Source organism: Geotrypetes seraphini, chromosome 10 (assembly GCF_902459505.1).
Source record: "Geotrypetes seraphini chromosome 10, aGeoSer1.1, whole genome shotgun sequence".
In the NCBI taxonomy this organism is placed as follows: Eukaryota; Metazoa; Chordata; class Amphibia; order Gymnophiona; family Dermophiidae; genus Geotrypetes; species Geotrypetes seraphini.
The window spans coordinates 135,732,048-135,748,971 of record NC_047093.1 but is presented as its reverse complement, the minus strand read 5'-3'; the positions used below and the strand labels follow the sequence as shown (position 1 = coordinate 135,748,971).

Genomic DNA, 16,924 nt, shown 5'->3' with positions numbered 1-16,924 from the left:
AAAAAAGAAAAAAAGCCTCCAGACAACACCCCTCCCCCCCCCAACAAAGCACTCCCTCTTTCCCTCCCTCCACGAACCCAAAATAATGGCAGGAGGGATGCCCGGTGTCAGGTCAAAAGCGCGCCGGGACAAAGGCACGAGCAGACAACTGAGTGCAGCACGGAGGCGCACGCCGAAGAAAAAGACTGTTTTTAGGGGCTACGACGGGAGGTGTGGGGGGAACCCCCCCCCACTTTACTTTATACAGATCGCGCCGCGTTGTGGGGGCGTTGTGGGAGGTTTGGGGGGGTTGTAACTCCCCACATTTTACTGAAAACTTAACTTTTTCCCTGTTTTTAGGGAAAAAGTTAAGTTTTCACTAAAATGTGGGGGGTTACAACCCCCAAACCCCCCACAATGCCGCCGTGATCTGTATTAAGTAAAGTGGGGGGGCTCCCCAACAAAAACCCCCGTCGCAGCCCCTAAAAACAGTCTTTTTCTTTGGCACGCGCCTCCGTCTTGCGCTCAGTTGTCGGCGCGCGCCTTTGTCTTCCGCGTTACTGTCTATGAACCGGGATGCCCACTCCCACCTGTCACCAGACATTCCCCAGCCGCCAAAGTTGATATGGCAGAAGGATGCCCACTCCCTCCTGCCCACAAATGCCTCCCACTCCCTCCTCCTCCCTGAAGAAAAAGGCAGCAAGGATACCCACTCCCTCCTACCCACATATACCTCCCCCCCCAAAGAAAAAGGCAGGAGGGATTCCCACTACTTCTTGCCCGCAAATATCTCCCCCTCCCACCCCGAAGAAAAAGGCAGGAGGGATGCCCATTCCCTCCTGCCATTAGGCCCCTCCTGTCAGCCTAACTGAAACGAACAAGATCCGTTTCTTGGTCCCGAAATCGTTCTGCAAAACATTCTATCATCCATTACAGACGTCCGGAGGCAATTTCCTTAGGTAAGAAGGATTCACAGAAGGCCCAAAGAAATTACCTGTTTTATTTCCAGAATACATTCAGTTATATATCCTTTCACATGGGTCAGTGGTAACCATCACAGGAAAAGGGGGATGGACAAGAGAGGGGAGGGGGTGCGTGAGCAGGATATGTACTTCATTGTTTAAATCTTAAAGGTGTTAAGAGCTGTGGGGGGTTGAGCCTTCATGTCTCAGACAACTAACCTAGTTAACATAAATTAAATGACCTCTTCCCAAACCATTAAGAGAGTAAACACCCAACATTCTACATTTGATTACTTCCAGCATGGACAGAGACAGAAAACTTAAAATGTGTCCTTTCATAGACAGAGACAGAAAACCTATCCTTTCCTTTCAATCCCCTCTTACGTCATGAAAATGACATCATAAATGCACAGCATGAGCGTGGAGGGAGAGATATTCTAGATATGTCTCTTGAGAAGGGGTTTTAGGGGCTGCAATATGAGTCAAACAGCGCAGGAAGCATGCGAATAGGAAGGGTGTCCTTCAGAAAGAATATGCAAGGGCATAATAACCTTAGCTAAAGCACACTGGCTTATCCACTGGCTGGGTAGTTTAACACGGAGTCGAAGGTCTCCACAGAGCCAGTAAATATCACCTAAAGCAAAATCTGATGCTGCAACAGTGAAGCATACCTATAATTTCCAAAAAAGAATACTAGGCTGTAGTTAAATTTCCAGTATGCCTCGGACAATAGTTTCTGATTAATACATTAACACATTTTAGCTAATCATGATTTAATCAGGACTACTTGAAACCGTCTTCCTGCCCTCAGGGTCTATCTGCATCCCCATGCCAGAGTCAGATTGATACAATTTTCCATAGGCCTTTGGTGACACCAGCTATGCCAACCGAAAATGCCGAACGCCTGCAACGGCTATGCTGATATCTTCCATATTCTTTGAAATGAAAGCAAACTTGTGGTACCCTTAGCCAGCTTGCCTCGCTTATGCCTCGCCAATCTCTAACAGTATATCATAGCTGTCCTCCAAGCTATGAAGATGAACAGTTCCCATTATGAGTTCAAACCTCTGTCTTAGGTTGCATAGGTCGTATCTATATCTTACCCGTCGTTGAGCGAATGAACGGTACATAAGGGGTGTAGGAAACTTTCTCAGGAGGCCCAGGCAAAAAGGCACAAGGATGTCATAAGAGAGTATGTAAGTATGGGATATGGGATAATATTATCTCTGACCCTGGTAATGGTAATGCAATAGGCCATGCCAAATTAAAACCAAATTAGAACCAAATTAGCAAGTTGTCAGAGAAGATACTGGAAATTCATGTATAACTGCCTTAAAAGCTAGAGGGAACTTTGTGAGAAAAGAAATGTACACGTGTTTCACTCTACAGCAAAGGAGAATCATAACAATACATAGCAAAATTTGTAGAATAGTTAAGATAGGATGAATTAAAACATTAAATACATGGTTTGCAGTGGGCGAATACCCAAAGAAAAGTTCCCAAACTGAGACATGAGCGTCTCGTAGCAAATTTTCTATAGTTTGTACAATCTGTCCATTTTCAAAAGTGATAGTATGATTCACTTCTTTGGAGGTTTTCTTAAGTTGTTCAATGTAAGTATGGAGTTCAGTAAAGTTCAGCAGCTTTTGGAATGTCTCATTCCCCATTCCAAGAGGTAGTGGATGTACAGCATATGAAATAAAGTCTGAAATGTTCATAGAATAGGTTAAATAGGAGGAATTGTACAGCAAAGCGTTCTTAGGAAGGTGGCTATCTCCGATGAACAGGAAACATTGTGTACAGCATGTGTGGAAAAGTCTTTGCAGTCAGGGTGCAGGGAGATGAATTAGTCTAGCAGGAACCAGCAGTCTCTTTAAACTGGTGAGATGGGATGAAATGATGTTTGCACAGGATCTTTCAGTCACTGCAAATTAGTGGTATTCACCCTTGAGATGGAATGATGTTTGTGCATACAGGGAGGGATTTGAAAAGAGTCCCGATATCATTCAGCAGCTGTACTCCAGTGTGATCCAAATAAGAGATAGAAAATGGAGGAGAAACCATGTTGCCTGTACTGAATGTAGAGAGAGAGAGAGAGACCAGGTTGCCTGTACTGAATGTGGCAACATGTGACAATATTAATACATTTACTTGTTATAGTTATGGCAAAAGAGAGACAATATTCAAGTACTTAAGGTTCTTAATCAGACATTCCAAAAAGATATGTTTTTGTGTGCCGCATATAACTATTATGGCAATTCAGAGAGACCATAATTCTGTACTGAATGTATTTTAAAAAATTATGTCATTCAGAAATGTGTACTGAATGGTTCATATCAAGTGAGCACCATAGAATAAACACTGTATAGATATAGAATAAAACCTTTTCTTAAAAATATAACCCCTAACTAAGCTACATTTAGCATATGCAAATTATAGGGAAAAAAGAACATTGCGCATTTGGGCTAGTAAAAAGTGGGAAAAGAGCTAGCTCTAGAAATGGCCAATATTATATATCCTGGGGTACCCCTCAAACCAAAACAAGTAGATAAAACACAGACCACATGGCACAGACAAGACACAAAACATATAGCTCTAGGCTTCAAACTATTCTTCCATCGGTCAAGTGTTCAGAGCTGAACTTATCTCTGGAAATAAACACATTGTTATAGAAAAACAAAACAGAGATGAACACATGAGTAAAGTATATGGACAAATAATGCATATCATAACAATCTCATATTTAGAAAAGCTAATGTCTCTTTGGATCGTCTTTATCTCTGCAGTGACAAAGAGGATCCCTGGAAAACACCAGAAATATCCTAGTGCCAAAACTGGGATGGGCATGCATATATCCGAACCGCTGCTAAGAAAAAGAAAAGAAAAACACATTTTAATTTTGCAACATCCTAATTTCAGCTAAAACAATAGGAAGGAATTTTTTCCATTCACAAATGTGCCAGCTGTGGCTTTCCAGATTTTATCTTTAATAGTCCTGTTCATGCGTTCGACAATACCGGAACTCTGTGGGTGATATGGGAGATGAAATTTCCACTCAATGCGGAGTGCGATAGCTAAATCTTTGCATACTCTGGCAGTGAAAGCAGGACTATTATCTGTTGATGTGTGTGGGACATCCCCACCTAGGGATGATTTCGCGAAGTAAAATGTTCACCATAGTCTGAGCAGTTTCATTTGTAGTGGGAAAAAACTTCAGGTTATCGGAAGAACATGTCAGCAATAACAAGGGCAGCTGGTATACAGGGTTTCCCTCTTTGCACCAAAGTCCGTCCGAAGGGCGGCTTTGGGCACCGGCCAGATGGGCATTGATTAAGCCAGTGACCAGGGTCTCCGCAATTAAAACATCCAGTACTTCTAGATGGATTATTACCATCTCAATCGGAGACAGGGGCCCGCCCGCTACGAAACCCGTGACCCCATCTTCCGCGAGGAGCGGACAGGCGCGGTCCCCAGGTAGGTAGCTGGCCCTAATAATGCAGGATTTCCCGAGGCTTAGAGATCTCAAAGCGTAGGAGAGTGTTGCGTAGTGGTTAGCGCTACAGCCTAAGGAACCTGAGGCTTGGGGGTTCAAACCCCGCACTGCTCCTTTTTTCAATCTGAAATTATGCACGAGAACTAGTGGGCCATTCTGAAATCATTTGTTTGACCAGAATCTGCAAAGGAGAACGGAGGTTAGAAAGGAAAGTCTGAAGTAGGGAATCCATATTTGCAGGGGCACTAAGTCCTGCCTCTTGGGTCCAGGTTTCATTAAACCTCTTCCACACCTATCAAGCTCTGTCTGCAATCCTAATAGAATCACATTGGATTCCTGTTACTCATCGCATTACCTTTAAAATCCTACTTTTAGTTTTTAAAACACTGTCTTTGAATGAACCCCAATTCATTAATAACTATTTACTCCCCATAGTATATCACTTTCTTTAAGATCCATTAATCAAAAACTCTTAACAATTCCATCACTGAAAGTTATCGGAACTCGTCATCATGATATCTTCTCTATAATGGCCCCACAATTATGGAACACCTTACCTCAGCATGTAAGAGAAGAAAATGACCTAAACCATTTTAAAGGCAATCTGAAGAGCTTCCTTTTTAAAGACGCCTTTAATTTATTTATTCCCTATTCCTATTGCCCTCACCATTCACGTCTTCCCTTGAGCTCTATTAATACAATTGTAGTTCTGCCCTTTCTTCCTTATGCATCTGTTAGTTTGTATGTCAATATGTCAGGCTCATGTAATTTGCTATAAATAAGCATATGTGTACACCTTTTGTTTTTTTATTTGTAAATCGCTTAGCAAATTAAATTAAGCTATTCAATAAGTTAAAAATAAACTTGAAACCTGAATCTCACAAATTTCCATATTTTTCTTGCTCTATCTGTAAAACTAATTCTGGCCCCTGTATTAATTAAAGTTAATCTATCCTGACCCTCTTTAAGACAATTGCCTCCAAATTATTCAAAATACTGCCATTAAAATCATTTCACCTTAAAAGCTCAAAAATTTGATCATGTCACACCACTTTTGATTAACTCCCATTGGCTTCCCATAGATCATTGATTTACTTATAAAATAATGTTACTGGCCCTTAATATAAAAAAAAACCCAATTTTATGTTATTTCCTTGGAAGGATAGTTTTCCTCTTGTTTCTCCAATTTCAATTCATAACGCTCCCCTACAATTAGTTAAAAATACAAAAATTTTAGGGGTAATCTTTGATAATAAACTTAATTATCATGATCATATCAGTAACATAGTGAAAACTACCTTTTATAGGTTACGTAAAATTCGTTCCATCTCTAAATTTCTTTGTCCCAAAGCACTTACTATATTGATTCACTCTTTGGTGATGTCTAAAATTGATTATTGCAATTCTTTATTCAAAGGAATTGCATTATATGAAATAAAACGACTACAAATTATACAAAATACAGCTATAAAATTAATAACTAAGTCTAAAAAATTTGATCATGTAACACCTCTCCTCAAAAAGGTTCATTGGCTTCCTGTTATTCATAGAATCACTTATAAGTTATGTATAATTATTTTTAAAACTCTGAACAATAAGACCCCTGCATTTTTATTTAGGTTACTTATTCCATATTCTGCAAAGAGAACTCTACGATCTAGCGAACAAAATCTGCTATCTATTCCTTCATTAAAAATTATTAATACGAGGAGACAATTTATTTTTTCATGTACAGCACCGCAGACATGGAACGCCCTCCCTATTTTTTTTTACGGGAGGAGAAAGAGTTTGGAAAATTTAAAACTGAGTTAAAAACCTTCCTTTTTAAAGATGCCTTTACAACATAATTTTATTATTGGAGTATCATATTTTACTTTGTTATACCTGTGTTACCTATTTCCCTTTTGTATTTTCCCTCAATGTTTCTTCTTTACTTTAGTAATTGTATTTCATCCCTCCTTACCCTATGTTTAGTAATGTTAAAATTAAGAGTAATTTACCATTATTTAAGTATTTGTACGTATTGTATTGTTCTCTAATAATTGTAAATTTTAAAGTGTACATCGCTTAGAATGTTTGATTAAGCGATTGATCAAGTCACCTAATAAACTTGAAACTTGAAACTTGATACATAAAACCATAGCTTCCGGTCTACCTGATTTCATCAACAGGTTATTAATCTCCCACAACCTGCATCGCACATTACATTCTTCTTATCAAAACCTATTATCCATTCCCTCTTTAAGACACCTTGGCACCGTGCATACTAATAAAGTTCATCACTTGATAAATTTAAAACTAGCTTGAAGGCCTTTCTTTTTTAAAGACGCATTTGGAGTATAATAGTCCTTTTAAGGACTGTAATGGGACTTTGCTCCTTGCTTTTCTTATTCATTTTAATCTTTTCTACAAAGTGCTAGGTTATTTATTTTTTGTTTCCTCCCTTTTGTTTTCATCCTTCTCTCTTTCTTTTTCATTATAATTTGTTTTGCTTTGTTTTTAAATATATGCCTTTCTGACTGTCTGTTTTAATAATCACACAAATGTATTTCTACCCTTTTTCATTTTGTTTCGGTAAGTTCCCCAAACAAACCTGAAACCTAAAACAGAATTTATTTTTTATTTTTTTTCTTTTCTTTCCGGCGACACAGCACAAGAAACGGCAGAAATTTAAACCTATAAGCAGTGCAAACACATACGGGAAAGACAAGCTGCTGAAAAGTTCTCAGCCGGCCTACAAACAGTGCTGAGAACTAGTCAGCCTGCTTGTCACTACAACAAAGGAGAAGAAGGACGAGAAGGAGGGGCTGCCACAGAATCAGAATCAGATCTCCGACTCCAACTCAATCCCTTCACCCATACCACATATCCACAACTTGGTTCACTCACATTCAATTCATATTAAGCCCTACAGGGTTCACCACTTTCACCTATTCAACATTTACATATCCTCTCTAGGACACCCACTGCAAAAACCAAACCTGATCTAGTACATATATGCAGACGACATCTCCATCCTAATCCCAGTGAATAGCATAGCAAATGAAACCTCAAAATACATTACTCATATAATGACCGAAATAGAACATTGGACAAGCAACTTCAAACTGAAACTTAACACAGAAAAAACAAAAATCTTCCTTGCAAGCCCAACGGATAAAATTACCAATTCAACGCTACATATAAAAGACCATGATTACCCAATTACCAACACAATAAAAATATTGGGAGTCACATTGGACACACACACCTCACTATGATTGAACACACGAATATAGTGGCAACAAAATGTTTCACGATGTTATGAGATTAAAGACCATCAAAAAATACTTTGACCCACTATCGTTTAGATTACTAATGCAGTCACTAGTGCTTTCTACCCTGGACTATTGTAATATCGTTTATTTGGGTTTCATTCAGAACTCAGCTGTCCGCTTGATATATGGATTAAAAAAGAATGACCATGTCATCCCCACCACAAACCACTGCACTGGCTGTCAGTCGAGGCAAGAATATTATTCAAGTTCTCCTGCATATGTTTCAAGCTAGTTTGGGGACCAGCACCTACATATCTACAAACCCATTTCGCACTCCACAACCCAACAAGACAAACCAGAAACAGCTATCTTTTTTTGCATACCCAAGCATAACCAATTGTAAATACAAAACCTTTCTGGACAGAACCTTCATGCTCCAAGCAAATAAACAACAACATTGGCTAGACAGTCACATTAATAAAGCCGAACTGACCTACAATGCCTTTAGAAAACTCATAAAAACTACCCTATTGGACAGATACGTCACCTAAACAGAACCTCACCAAGTACTCTTTTTTTTTTTTTTTTTTCACATTGCTCTCTGAAATCCTAATTCGTGCTGTTTCTGAATCTCTAAACAAACTGTGCATTGTAATTTTTTCCCTTTTTTTTTTTTTTTTCAGGAAAGCTGTGATTTTTCTTTACAGGTCAGCTCCGAAATTCTTAGCAAACATTATATTTTGTAATTTTGATTCCTAGTAGTCTCTGTACTCTGTACTCCCTCCACATATTGTAAAACGCTGAATGTCCAGCTCTCTTAAATGTAAACCGCCTAGAAGTCGCAAGATTGTGGCGGTATAGAAGAATAAAGTTATTACCATTATTATTATTACTGAAGCGAACAAAGTCTCATCTGTCTAGGAGGTGGAGAATCCTAAGTGCCTTTATGACCCATTAGAAAAACAATATCACAATGCAGGAACTTTTCAATAAAAAAAACAATATAACAATGCAGAAATTTTCGCTTACCTTACCTTATAAGCGAGGTACATTAATAATATACAATATAATCTTATACTCTATAAAATCTTATCTAAGCGATAGAAGAGAAAAGCGCATGCAAAGAATGGCACAGATGACAGAATGCGCAGACGTTTCTCCACAATAGAGACTTTCCAAAAGTCTTCACTTAATTTCATTCTTCCCGAAAGAATGGCAGCTGCTTATTTTCGCGGCGGGAATTTACCGAAAACTCCACATTAATATTTGTCCTTACCAAAAGGACAGTAACCGCGGCGGGTTTACCGAAAACCCTACAATTTAAATAAAGGGTTGGAACATGATGCCAATACCTGTGAGTATTAAAGAACAGAATTCAAAATTCAGAAATACTCACAAAATATTGGTAATGTCAAGTCCATCACGGACGTAGCCCCCAAACTGAAACGAACAAGATCCGTTTCTTGGTCCCGAAATCGTTCTGCAAAACATTCTATCATCCATTACAGACGTCTGGAGGCAATTTCCTTAGGTAAGAAGGATTCACAGAAGGCCCAAAGAAATTACCTGTTTTATTTCCAGAATACATTCAGTTATATATCCTTTCACATGGGTCAGTGGTAACCATCACAGGAAAAGGGGGATGGACAAGAGAGGGGAGGGGGTGCGTGAGCAGGATATGTACTTCATTGTTTAAATCTTAAAGGTGTTAAGAGCTGTGGGGGGTTGAGCCTTCATGTCTCAGACAACTAACCTAGTTAACATAAATTAAATGACCTCTTCCCAAACCATTAAGAGAGTAAACACCCAACATTCTACATTTGATTACTTCCAGCATGGACAGAGACAGAAAACTTAAAATGTGTCCTTTCATAGACAGAGACAGAAAACCTATCCTTTCCTTTCACTACCCCCACCCTGTACCTTTACCTTGGGAGCAGGAGGGGTGCCAAGTCAGACTCTCTTGCTCCTCTGGCCAGCTCCTGTGTAATGCAGGCCTTACCTGGTGTATCATCTGATGCCCAGATAGGGGCCTAAGGCTTTGATTGGCTTTAGGCCCCTCCCCATGAATCAGATGCTACACTTTCACTCTGCCATGTTCCCACCCTCCTCTGATATAACATCCTGTTTCTGTCTGGGATGGACCACGGCAGAGGGAAAATGCAACAGAGGCTGCGGGCAGCCTGTTAGAATCGCTGCAGCACTGGCAGTATTCTGTCAAGACTGATGGTGACAGTTACACGGCTTGTACTATTTCAGTGCATTTTAGTAAACAGATCCCATGGTTTTTGTGTGATAATCAGACAATAATCTTCCTTCTCAGATATGGACACCTGTACCATATGCCCAGAGGATCGATGGCCCAGTCAGAAGAGAGATGCCTGTATCCCAAAAGTGATAATCTTCCTGACTTATGAAGAGCCTCTAGGGCTAGCTTTGACTTCAATCAGTCTTTTCTGCTTTCTGGTCACTGCTGTCATCCTGGGAATCTTTATTTATTACCTAGACACTCCTATAGTGAGAGCCAACAATCGAGACCTCAGTTACATTTTCCTCATCTCCCTCATGCTCTGCTTCCTCTGCTCATTGCTATTCATTGGGCATCCTGAGGACATTACCTGCATTCTCAGACAGACTACCTTTGGGATTACTTTCTCCATCACTCTGTCCTCCATACTAGCAAAAACAATCACTGTGGTCATGGCCTTTCATGCCACCAAACCTGGAAGCAAGCTCCGGAAATGGATGGGTTCCAGGGTCTCTAACTCTATCGTCCTTTCCTGTTCCCTTATTCAAACAGCTCTGTGTCTTGCCTGGTTGTTCACCGCTCCCCCATTTGCATATCTTAATATGAGATCAGAAATTGGAACAATACTCATTGAATGTAATGAAGGGTCAGTAATTGCATTTTACTGTGTTCTGGGTTATCTGGGATTTCTGGCTGGTGTCAGCTTCATCATAGCTTTCCTAGCAAGAAATCTACCCGACAGTTTCAATGAGGCCAAGTACATCACCTTCAGCATGCTGGTCTTCTGTAGCGTCTGGATCTCCTTCATCCCAACATACCTGAGCACCAAGGGCAAGTACATGGTGGCGGTGGAGATATTTGCTATTCTGGCCTCCAGCACTGGACTGTTGGGTTGTATCTTTTTCCCTAAATGCTACATTATTCTGCTGAGGCCTGAAAGAAACAGCAAGAAGTACCTGACAAAAACATAATGTCGTAAAGGCCTTTAAAGACCTAGAAATGATAGTAGTAACATTTTCTTTTAAAGAAAGAACAACAAATCCTATAATAAAGAAATAATTGGAGTATCATGTTATTAAATTATACGAGGACGCACAACATATAATATGTTCATATAATGATTCAAAATGTGTGATTGTGGCTCCGAGGTACCCCCCTCTTCAAACCCAGCATGCACCCAAAAAGGAGAAAAAGCCTCAGACTAATGTAGCAGTATAGAGCCAAAAGGTACAAATCAAAACTGCATTTGATACTTTCACTGGCCAAAAAAACCTCCCTCACAGAACAGCTCAGGTTTAGAAAAGGGCAAAGTCACCCGGAGGCACATTCAAGGACTTAGCTGACAAAAAAACAACTTGAGCTCCCACGCTGTCACGTCTTCTCCAATCTTCCCAACAAGCGACCTTGTTTCACCAATGTTTGGCTCATCAAGGGAACAAACAATACAGCCTTGAAAAGTGCAGCCACCCTGAGACCACTTTTTCAAGGCTGCACTTTTCAAGGCGTATTGTCGCTCAGCGTTATGCAAATGAATTGAAGCCTCGCCCAGTTCACTCCCATTACACAAAACACCTCTTCTGTTAGGCGTGAGTTTTGCCAATGGGCATCTATGACATTGTGGAAGTGCCTACAAAGTGACATACTCATCCTTTGGATGTCCATGTGCCAATTATTGCTCATGAGACCCTTAAATGGCTCATTAACCACTTAGTTTGGACGCTTAAGTCCTGCTCAGCATTAAGTGCCCTGTAGGCGTCCTTTATAGAATCAGGGCTTTAGTGTCTAAAGCCGGTGTGAGAATGCTTGCAATTGTCAGGCAAACTGAAAGTGAGGTGTTTACCTGGGCCATTTTTTTTTGTGAAGTTCACCTCAGTGCCCCCTAGGGTGCTCCACTGCTCTGCTGGGATGTCTGTGTGGCCAGTCTGCTAAGAATGCTGGCCCCCCTCCTTTGTCCCAGTGGCTGTTTTTTGCGCGTTTTTCATTTGGACATTATTTTTTCAAAAATGTTTTAAAAAAAAGTTAGGCACACTGAGAACAAACAGATCTAGAAAATGGCTGTTTTTAAAAAAATGGTCACTTTCCGTACTGGAGTTTTGGACGCTTTCTACAGAACGTCAAAAATCAGATTTATATGTCACATCAAAAATGCCCCTCCGCATGTCAGAAGTAATATGCGCTAACTGTAGTGTACACAGCCCAACCCAATTCTCATCCCATTAGTCCCGCCCCCCCCCCAAACACAGCTTGGACTTTACCCACAAATTAAAATGTGCTGGCATACCAGAGCAGTAACAGTGACTGTGCTGCACAATATTCGTGGAGAGTAATTTATGTGCAAGAGAGCATGATAAACAGAAAATCAGATGGGGGAGGGGCATGATGTTATCTATAATAATAAAATGGTAAGCGAGCATGCGCACTCTAAAGCCGTGTCCCCTGATCCGTCGCGATGTGGCCACAAGAGTGCGCATGCGCGCTTATATGTCACCACACAACAGTCTCCTCTTTTTCCGGCCCGGCCCGCTGAGAGGGAGAGCGGCGCTGGCACCGGGGAGGGGGGGACGCCAGTTCAGCTCGGCTGCTCCGTCTTAGCAGCCCCCAAAGCTCCCCAGCAGCCTGTCCCGCCCCCTCAAGAAGGGCTCCCAATGGCGGCGCTGCTGCTAGTGGCGCTGCTTCTGCTGCTCTGCACGAGCGACGCGCTGGAGCTGGACCCTGCCTGTCGGCAGCGGATCAACCACATGGCGAATGGCAGTGGCTGACAGGAGGAGACAGAGGTGAGATGATGGATTGATGGGAGATAGAGAGAAGGGAGATGCTGGACTGTTGGGGGGATAGACAGAGGGGAGATTCTGCTCTGGTGGGGGGTGGGGAAAGGAAGGGGAAAGGAAGGGAGGCCTACTGCTGAATAGGGAGAGCAGGAAGAGGTGCTGATGGACAGGGAGGGGAGAAAAGGAAGGGAGGCCTAATGCTGCACAGGGGGAGCAGGAAGAGGTGCTGATGGACAGGGGGGAAAGAAGGGATGCCTACTGCTGGACAGGGGGAGCAGGAAGAGGTGCTGATGGATGGGGGGGGGAAGGAAGGGAGGCCTACTGCTGGACAGGGGGAGCAGGAAGAGGTGCTGATGGACAGGGGGGAGGTAAAACAAAGGGAGAAGGGCTGCTGCTGGATAAGGGGAGCAGTGAAGGGGTGGTGGTGGACACAGGGGAGGTAAAAGGAAGGGAGAATGGACAGGGGGAGCACGCAAGGGTGGTGGTGGACAGCCAAAACAAAGAAAGACAGAAATACAGAAAGTGGCTAAGGAGACAGAGAGAGAAAAAAATAAAGACAGACACACACACATATATTCTAGCACCCGTTAATGTAAAGGGCTATAAAGCTAGTATCAGTATAATCAGGAGGAATAATAGCACTGAAAGATCCATGTTAGAAAAGCAAAAAGAGAATACGAAGAGAGACTGGCAAAGGAAGCAACAAACTTCAAGTCGTTCTTCAGATACATCAAGGGGAAGCAACCGGCGAGAGAAGAAGTGGGACCATTGGACGATGGAGACAGAAAGGGAGTTGTAAAAGAAGAGAAAGAGATAGCTGACAGGTTAAATGAGTTCTTCACGTCAGTCTTCACGATGGAGAATATAACCACCATTCCAGAACCCGAGGAGATCGTAATAGGAGACCAAGACGATAAGCTGGTCTATTTAGAGGTAAGCCAAGAGGATGTTCTCAAGCAGATTGACAGACTAAAGAGCGACAAATCGCCGGGTCCGGATGGCATTCACCCAAGGGTACTCAAGGAACTAAAAGACGTAATAGCGGAGCCACTTCGACAGATATGCAACCTATCCTTAAAAACCGGAGAGATCCCGGAGGATTGGAAAATAGCAAATGTCACGCCCATCTTCAAGAAGGGAGCAAGGGGGGACCCGGGAAACTACAGGCCGGTGAGCCTGACCTCAGTCCCAGGAAAGATGATGGAGGCACTGATTAAAGACAGCATCTGTGAACACATCGAAAAAAATGGGCAGCTAAAACCGAGTCAACATGGCTTCTGTAAGGGTAGGTCATGCCTCACAAACTTATTGTACTTCTTTGAGGGAGTGAACAGCCAGGTGGATAAAGGGGAATCTATAGACATCATTTACCTTGACTTCCAAAAAGCCTTCGACAAAGTGCCACACGAGAGACTGCTTAAAAAGATATGGAACCACGGGGTACAAGGGGAGGTCCACCGATGGATCAAAAACTGGCTGGCAAACAGGAAGCAGAGGGTTGGCGTAAAGGGACACTACTCAGACTGGAAAGGGGTCACGAGCGGAGTTCCGCAAGGGTCGGTGCTGGGACCGCTCTTGTTCAATATCTACATAAATGATCTAGAGGCGGGAACTAAGTGTGAAGTCATTAAATTTGCAGATGACACCAAACTATACAGCAGGGCTCAAACCAAGGAAGACTGCGAGGATCTCCAAAAGGATCTAACGCAGCTGGAAAAGTGGGCCGAAAAGTGGCAGATGAGCTTCAACGTGGGGAAATGCAAGGTCATGCACGGGAAAAAGAACCCGATGTTCACATACAAAATGGGGGGAACACCACTAGGGGTTAGTAACCTGGAGAGAGACCTGGGAGTGATGGTAGACGCAACACTGAAGGCATCGGCGCAATGCGCCACAGCCTCTAGGAAAGCAAACAGAATGCTGGGTATCATTAAGAAGGGTATTACGACCAGGACGAAGGAAGTCATCATGCCGCTGTATCGTGCAATGGTACGGCCGCATCTGGAGTACTGTGTCCAGTACTGGTCGCCGTACCTCAAGAAAGACATGGCGGTACTTGAGGGAGTACAAAGAAGAGCAACCAAACTGATAAAGGGAATGGAAAATCTCCCATACACCGACAGATTGAAGCAGTTGGGACTTTTCTCCCTGGAGAAGCGAAGACTTAGAGGAGACATGATAGAAACCTTCAAGATCCTGAAGGGCATAGAAAAAATAGACAGGGGCAGATTTTTCAAATTAAGGGGCACCACAAGCACAAGGGGGCATTGGGGGAAATTGAAAGGGGACAGGTTTAGAACAAACGCTAGGAAGTTCTTTTTCACTCAGAGGGTGGTAGATACATGGAACGCGCTTCCAGAGGCTGTTGTAGACAAGAAAACATTAAATGGTTTCAAAGAAGGTTTGGATAGATTCCTAGAAGAAAAAGGGATTGGGGGGTATAGATAGGTATAGACCATTGCTCAGGCAATGGGTCTGATGGGCCGCCGCGGGTGCGGACCGCTGAGCAGGATGGACCTATGGTCTGCCTCAGCGGAGGCAACTTCTTATGTTCTTATTTAGTAATATTTTGATTAAATCTAAAAGAAGTAAAGCAAAGCACAATTTCCTTTTCAATATAGTATAAATTCCCTATATACTGGTCTTATATACCAGAGACCAAATAACTCTTAAGACTGAAGATATGATTCTGTATACAGCGGCCTCTGACCTGTCCTACAGGGCATGCTATATCTGGAAGATGGTGATTAAAAGCCATATGGGTTTTTATTTACTTTATTTTCTATTGATTATAAACTAAATAATTCCTCTGATTGGTATGATTACACTCCTCACCAAACTCCTTTCAAATTAACATTTGCCTTACATTTAATGAAGGCAAAGCTTCTGTAAAGTCATATTTATAAAAACACATTATATCTAATATTAACTGCACGGAGCAGGGGCTATATCCCTTGAGCCTGACCCTTTCAGGAGCAGAGTCTTATAAAGATCACAGGGTGTTCACATAACTGCTGGATAATCGCTCAGATAAGAGTCCACATCATTATCGGCAGAAGCCTTCTGTGGTCATCTGTAATGAGATTTCTGTCCAAATGGTCTTCTTGTGTCCAGTCTGAAACTGATTGGTTAGCGTGTTACATAGAAGAACGTGAGTGTTTTAAACTCATTATACAAAGATTCAAAAGGTTGGAAGTCACGAGGACCTTGACAGCTTCAGTGCACCAAGAAACTAACCAAGGTCATAGAGCTGGAAGAGCAGCTGTTTCTCACCTTGAAAGATGGGAGCTCATCCTCTGCTGATTCTATTAACACTTTACGCTAATATCTGGAAGACCATCGAGTGTCAATGTTTACCACTATCTATGATTTCCTTAAAAGGTGGCTCCTACTCTAGCCATGGGGACATTATATTTGGGGGATTCATTCAAGAGTTTGGTGGTTATCTTATTAAACCCCTTGATATCAATCTTATTGAAAAATCTGAGTAAGTATCATTGTGTCTTTTCTTCTCTCTGAGACACACTTATGAGTTTCATTGTAACTGACGTATCTTGAACCTGTATGAGGAATCTTTTGTCTTTGTACTTTCTGGAGAGGTTACATTTTCCTGTCTCTATTCTATGAGATGTTATAGAATTTGAAATTACGTTTCAGGGTTGAATGTTCCCATTTAAAGTGCTAAGTTGCGTCTTCATTTCATCCACCTTAAACTTTGCATAGGCCCAGTCTTTTGGCCACTGTTCAAAATGTGCAAACAGGTGTTTTCTCACATAATGGACAGTTGTATAACTGAGCACCAGTCCAAGGTAAATTGCAACTGATGTGCACACTTGCCTAAGTGATATTTTGATGGTTTCAATGTATCCTCAATGATGACACCTAGATCCCTTTCCTGGGGGGTTCCTCTTTCCCACATGCCTCATATTAAACCTCATCTCCCATTTTGACGCCCAGTCTCCTAGGCTCGCGAGGTTCTATTGCAATTATGCACAACTCTCTTGAGATTTAACATGTTTGGAAAAACTTTTTATCATCAGCAAATTTAATTGCCTCACTAGTTATCCCCATCTCTAGATCATTGATAAATATGTTAAAAAGCTGCTGTCCCAGCATAGACCCCTGCTGGATAAGTATTGATCTGGCAGCGCTCTGCGGTTCCTTAAATGCTGACCATTGCCAGTAAAATAAGACGCAGATATTCAAAGTCAGGAAAA

General features: G+C 41.9%; 1 protein-coding gene across 1 annotated transcript in view; it reads left to right on the top strand.

Annotated features, from left to right (window-relative positions):
- LOC117368621 (vomeronasal type-2 receptor 26-like) overlaps nucleotides 1-10,910 on the top strand; it is a 43,220-nt gene extending 32,310 nt beyond the window's left edge. The window contains exon 6 of the mRNA XM_033962350.1: nucleotides 10,015-10,910. Coding sequence (XP_033818241.1) covers nucleotides 10,015-10,910 — 896 coding nt within the window. The remainder of the gene's footprint in view (nucleotides 1-10,014) is intronic.
- Nucleotides 10,911-16,924: the final 6,014 nt, after the last annotated feature.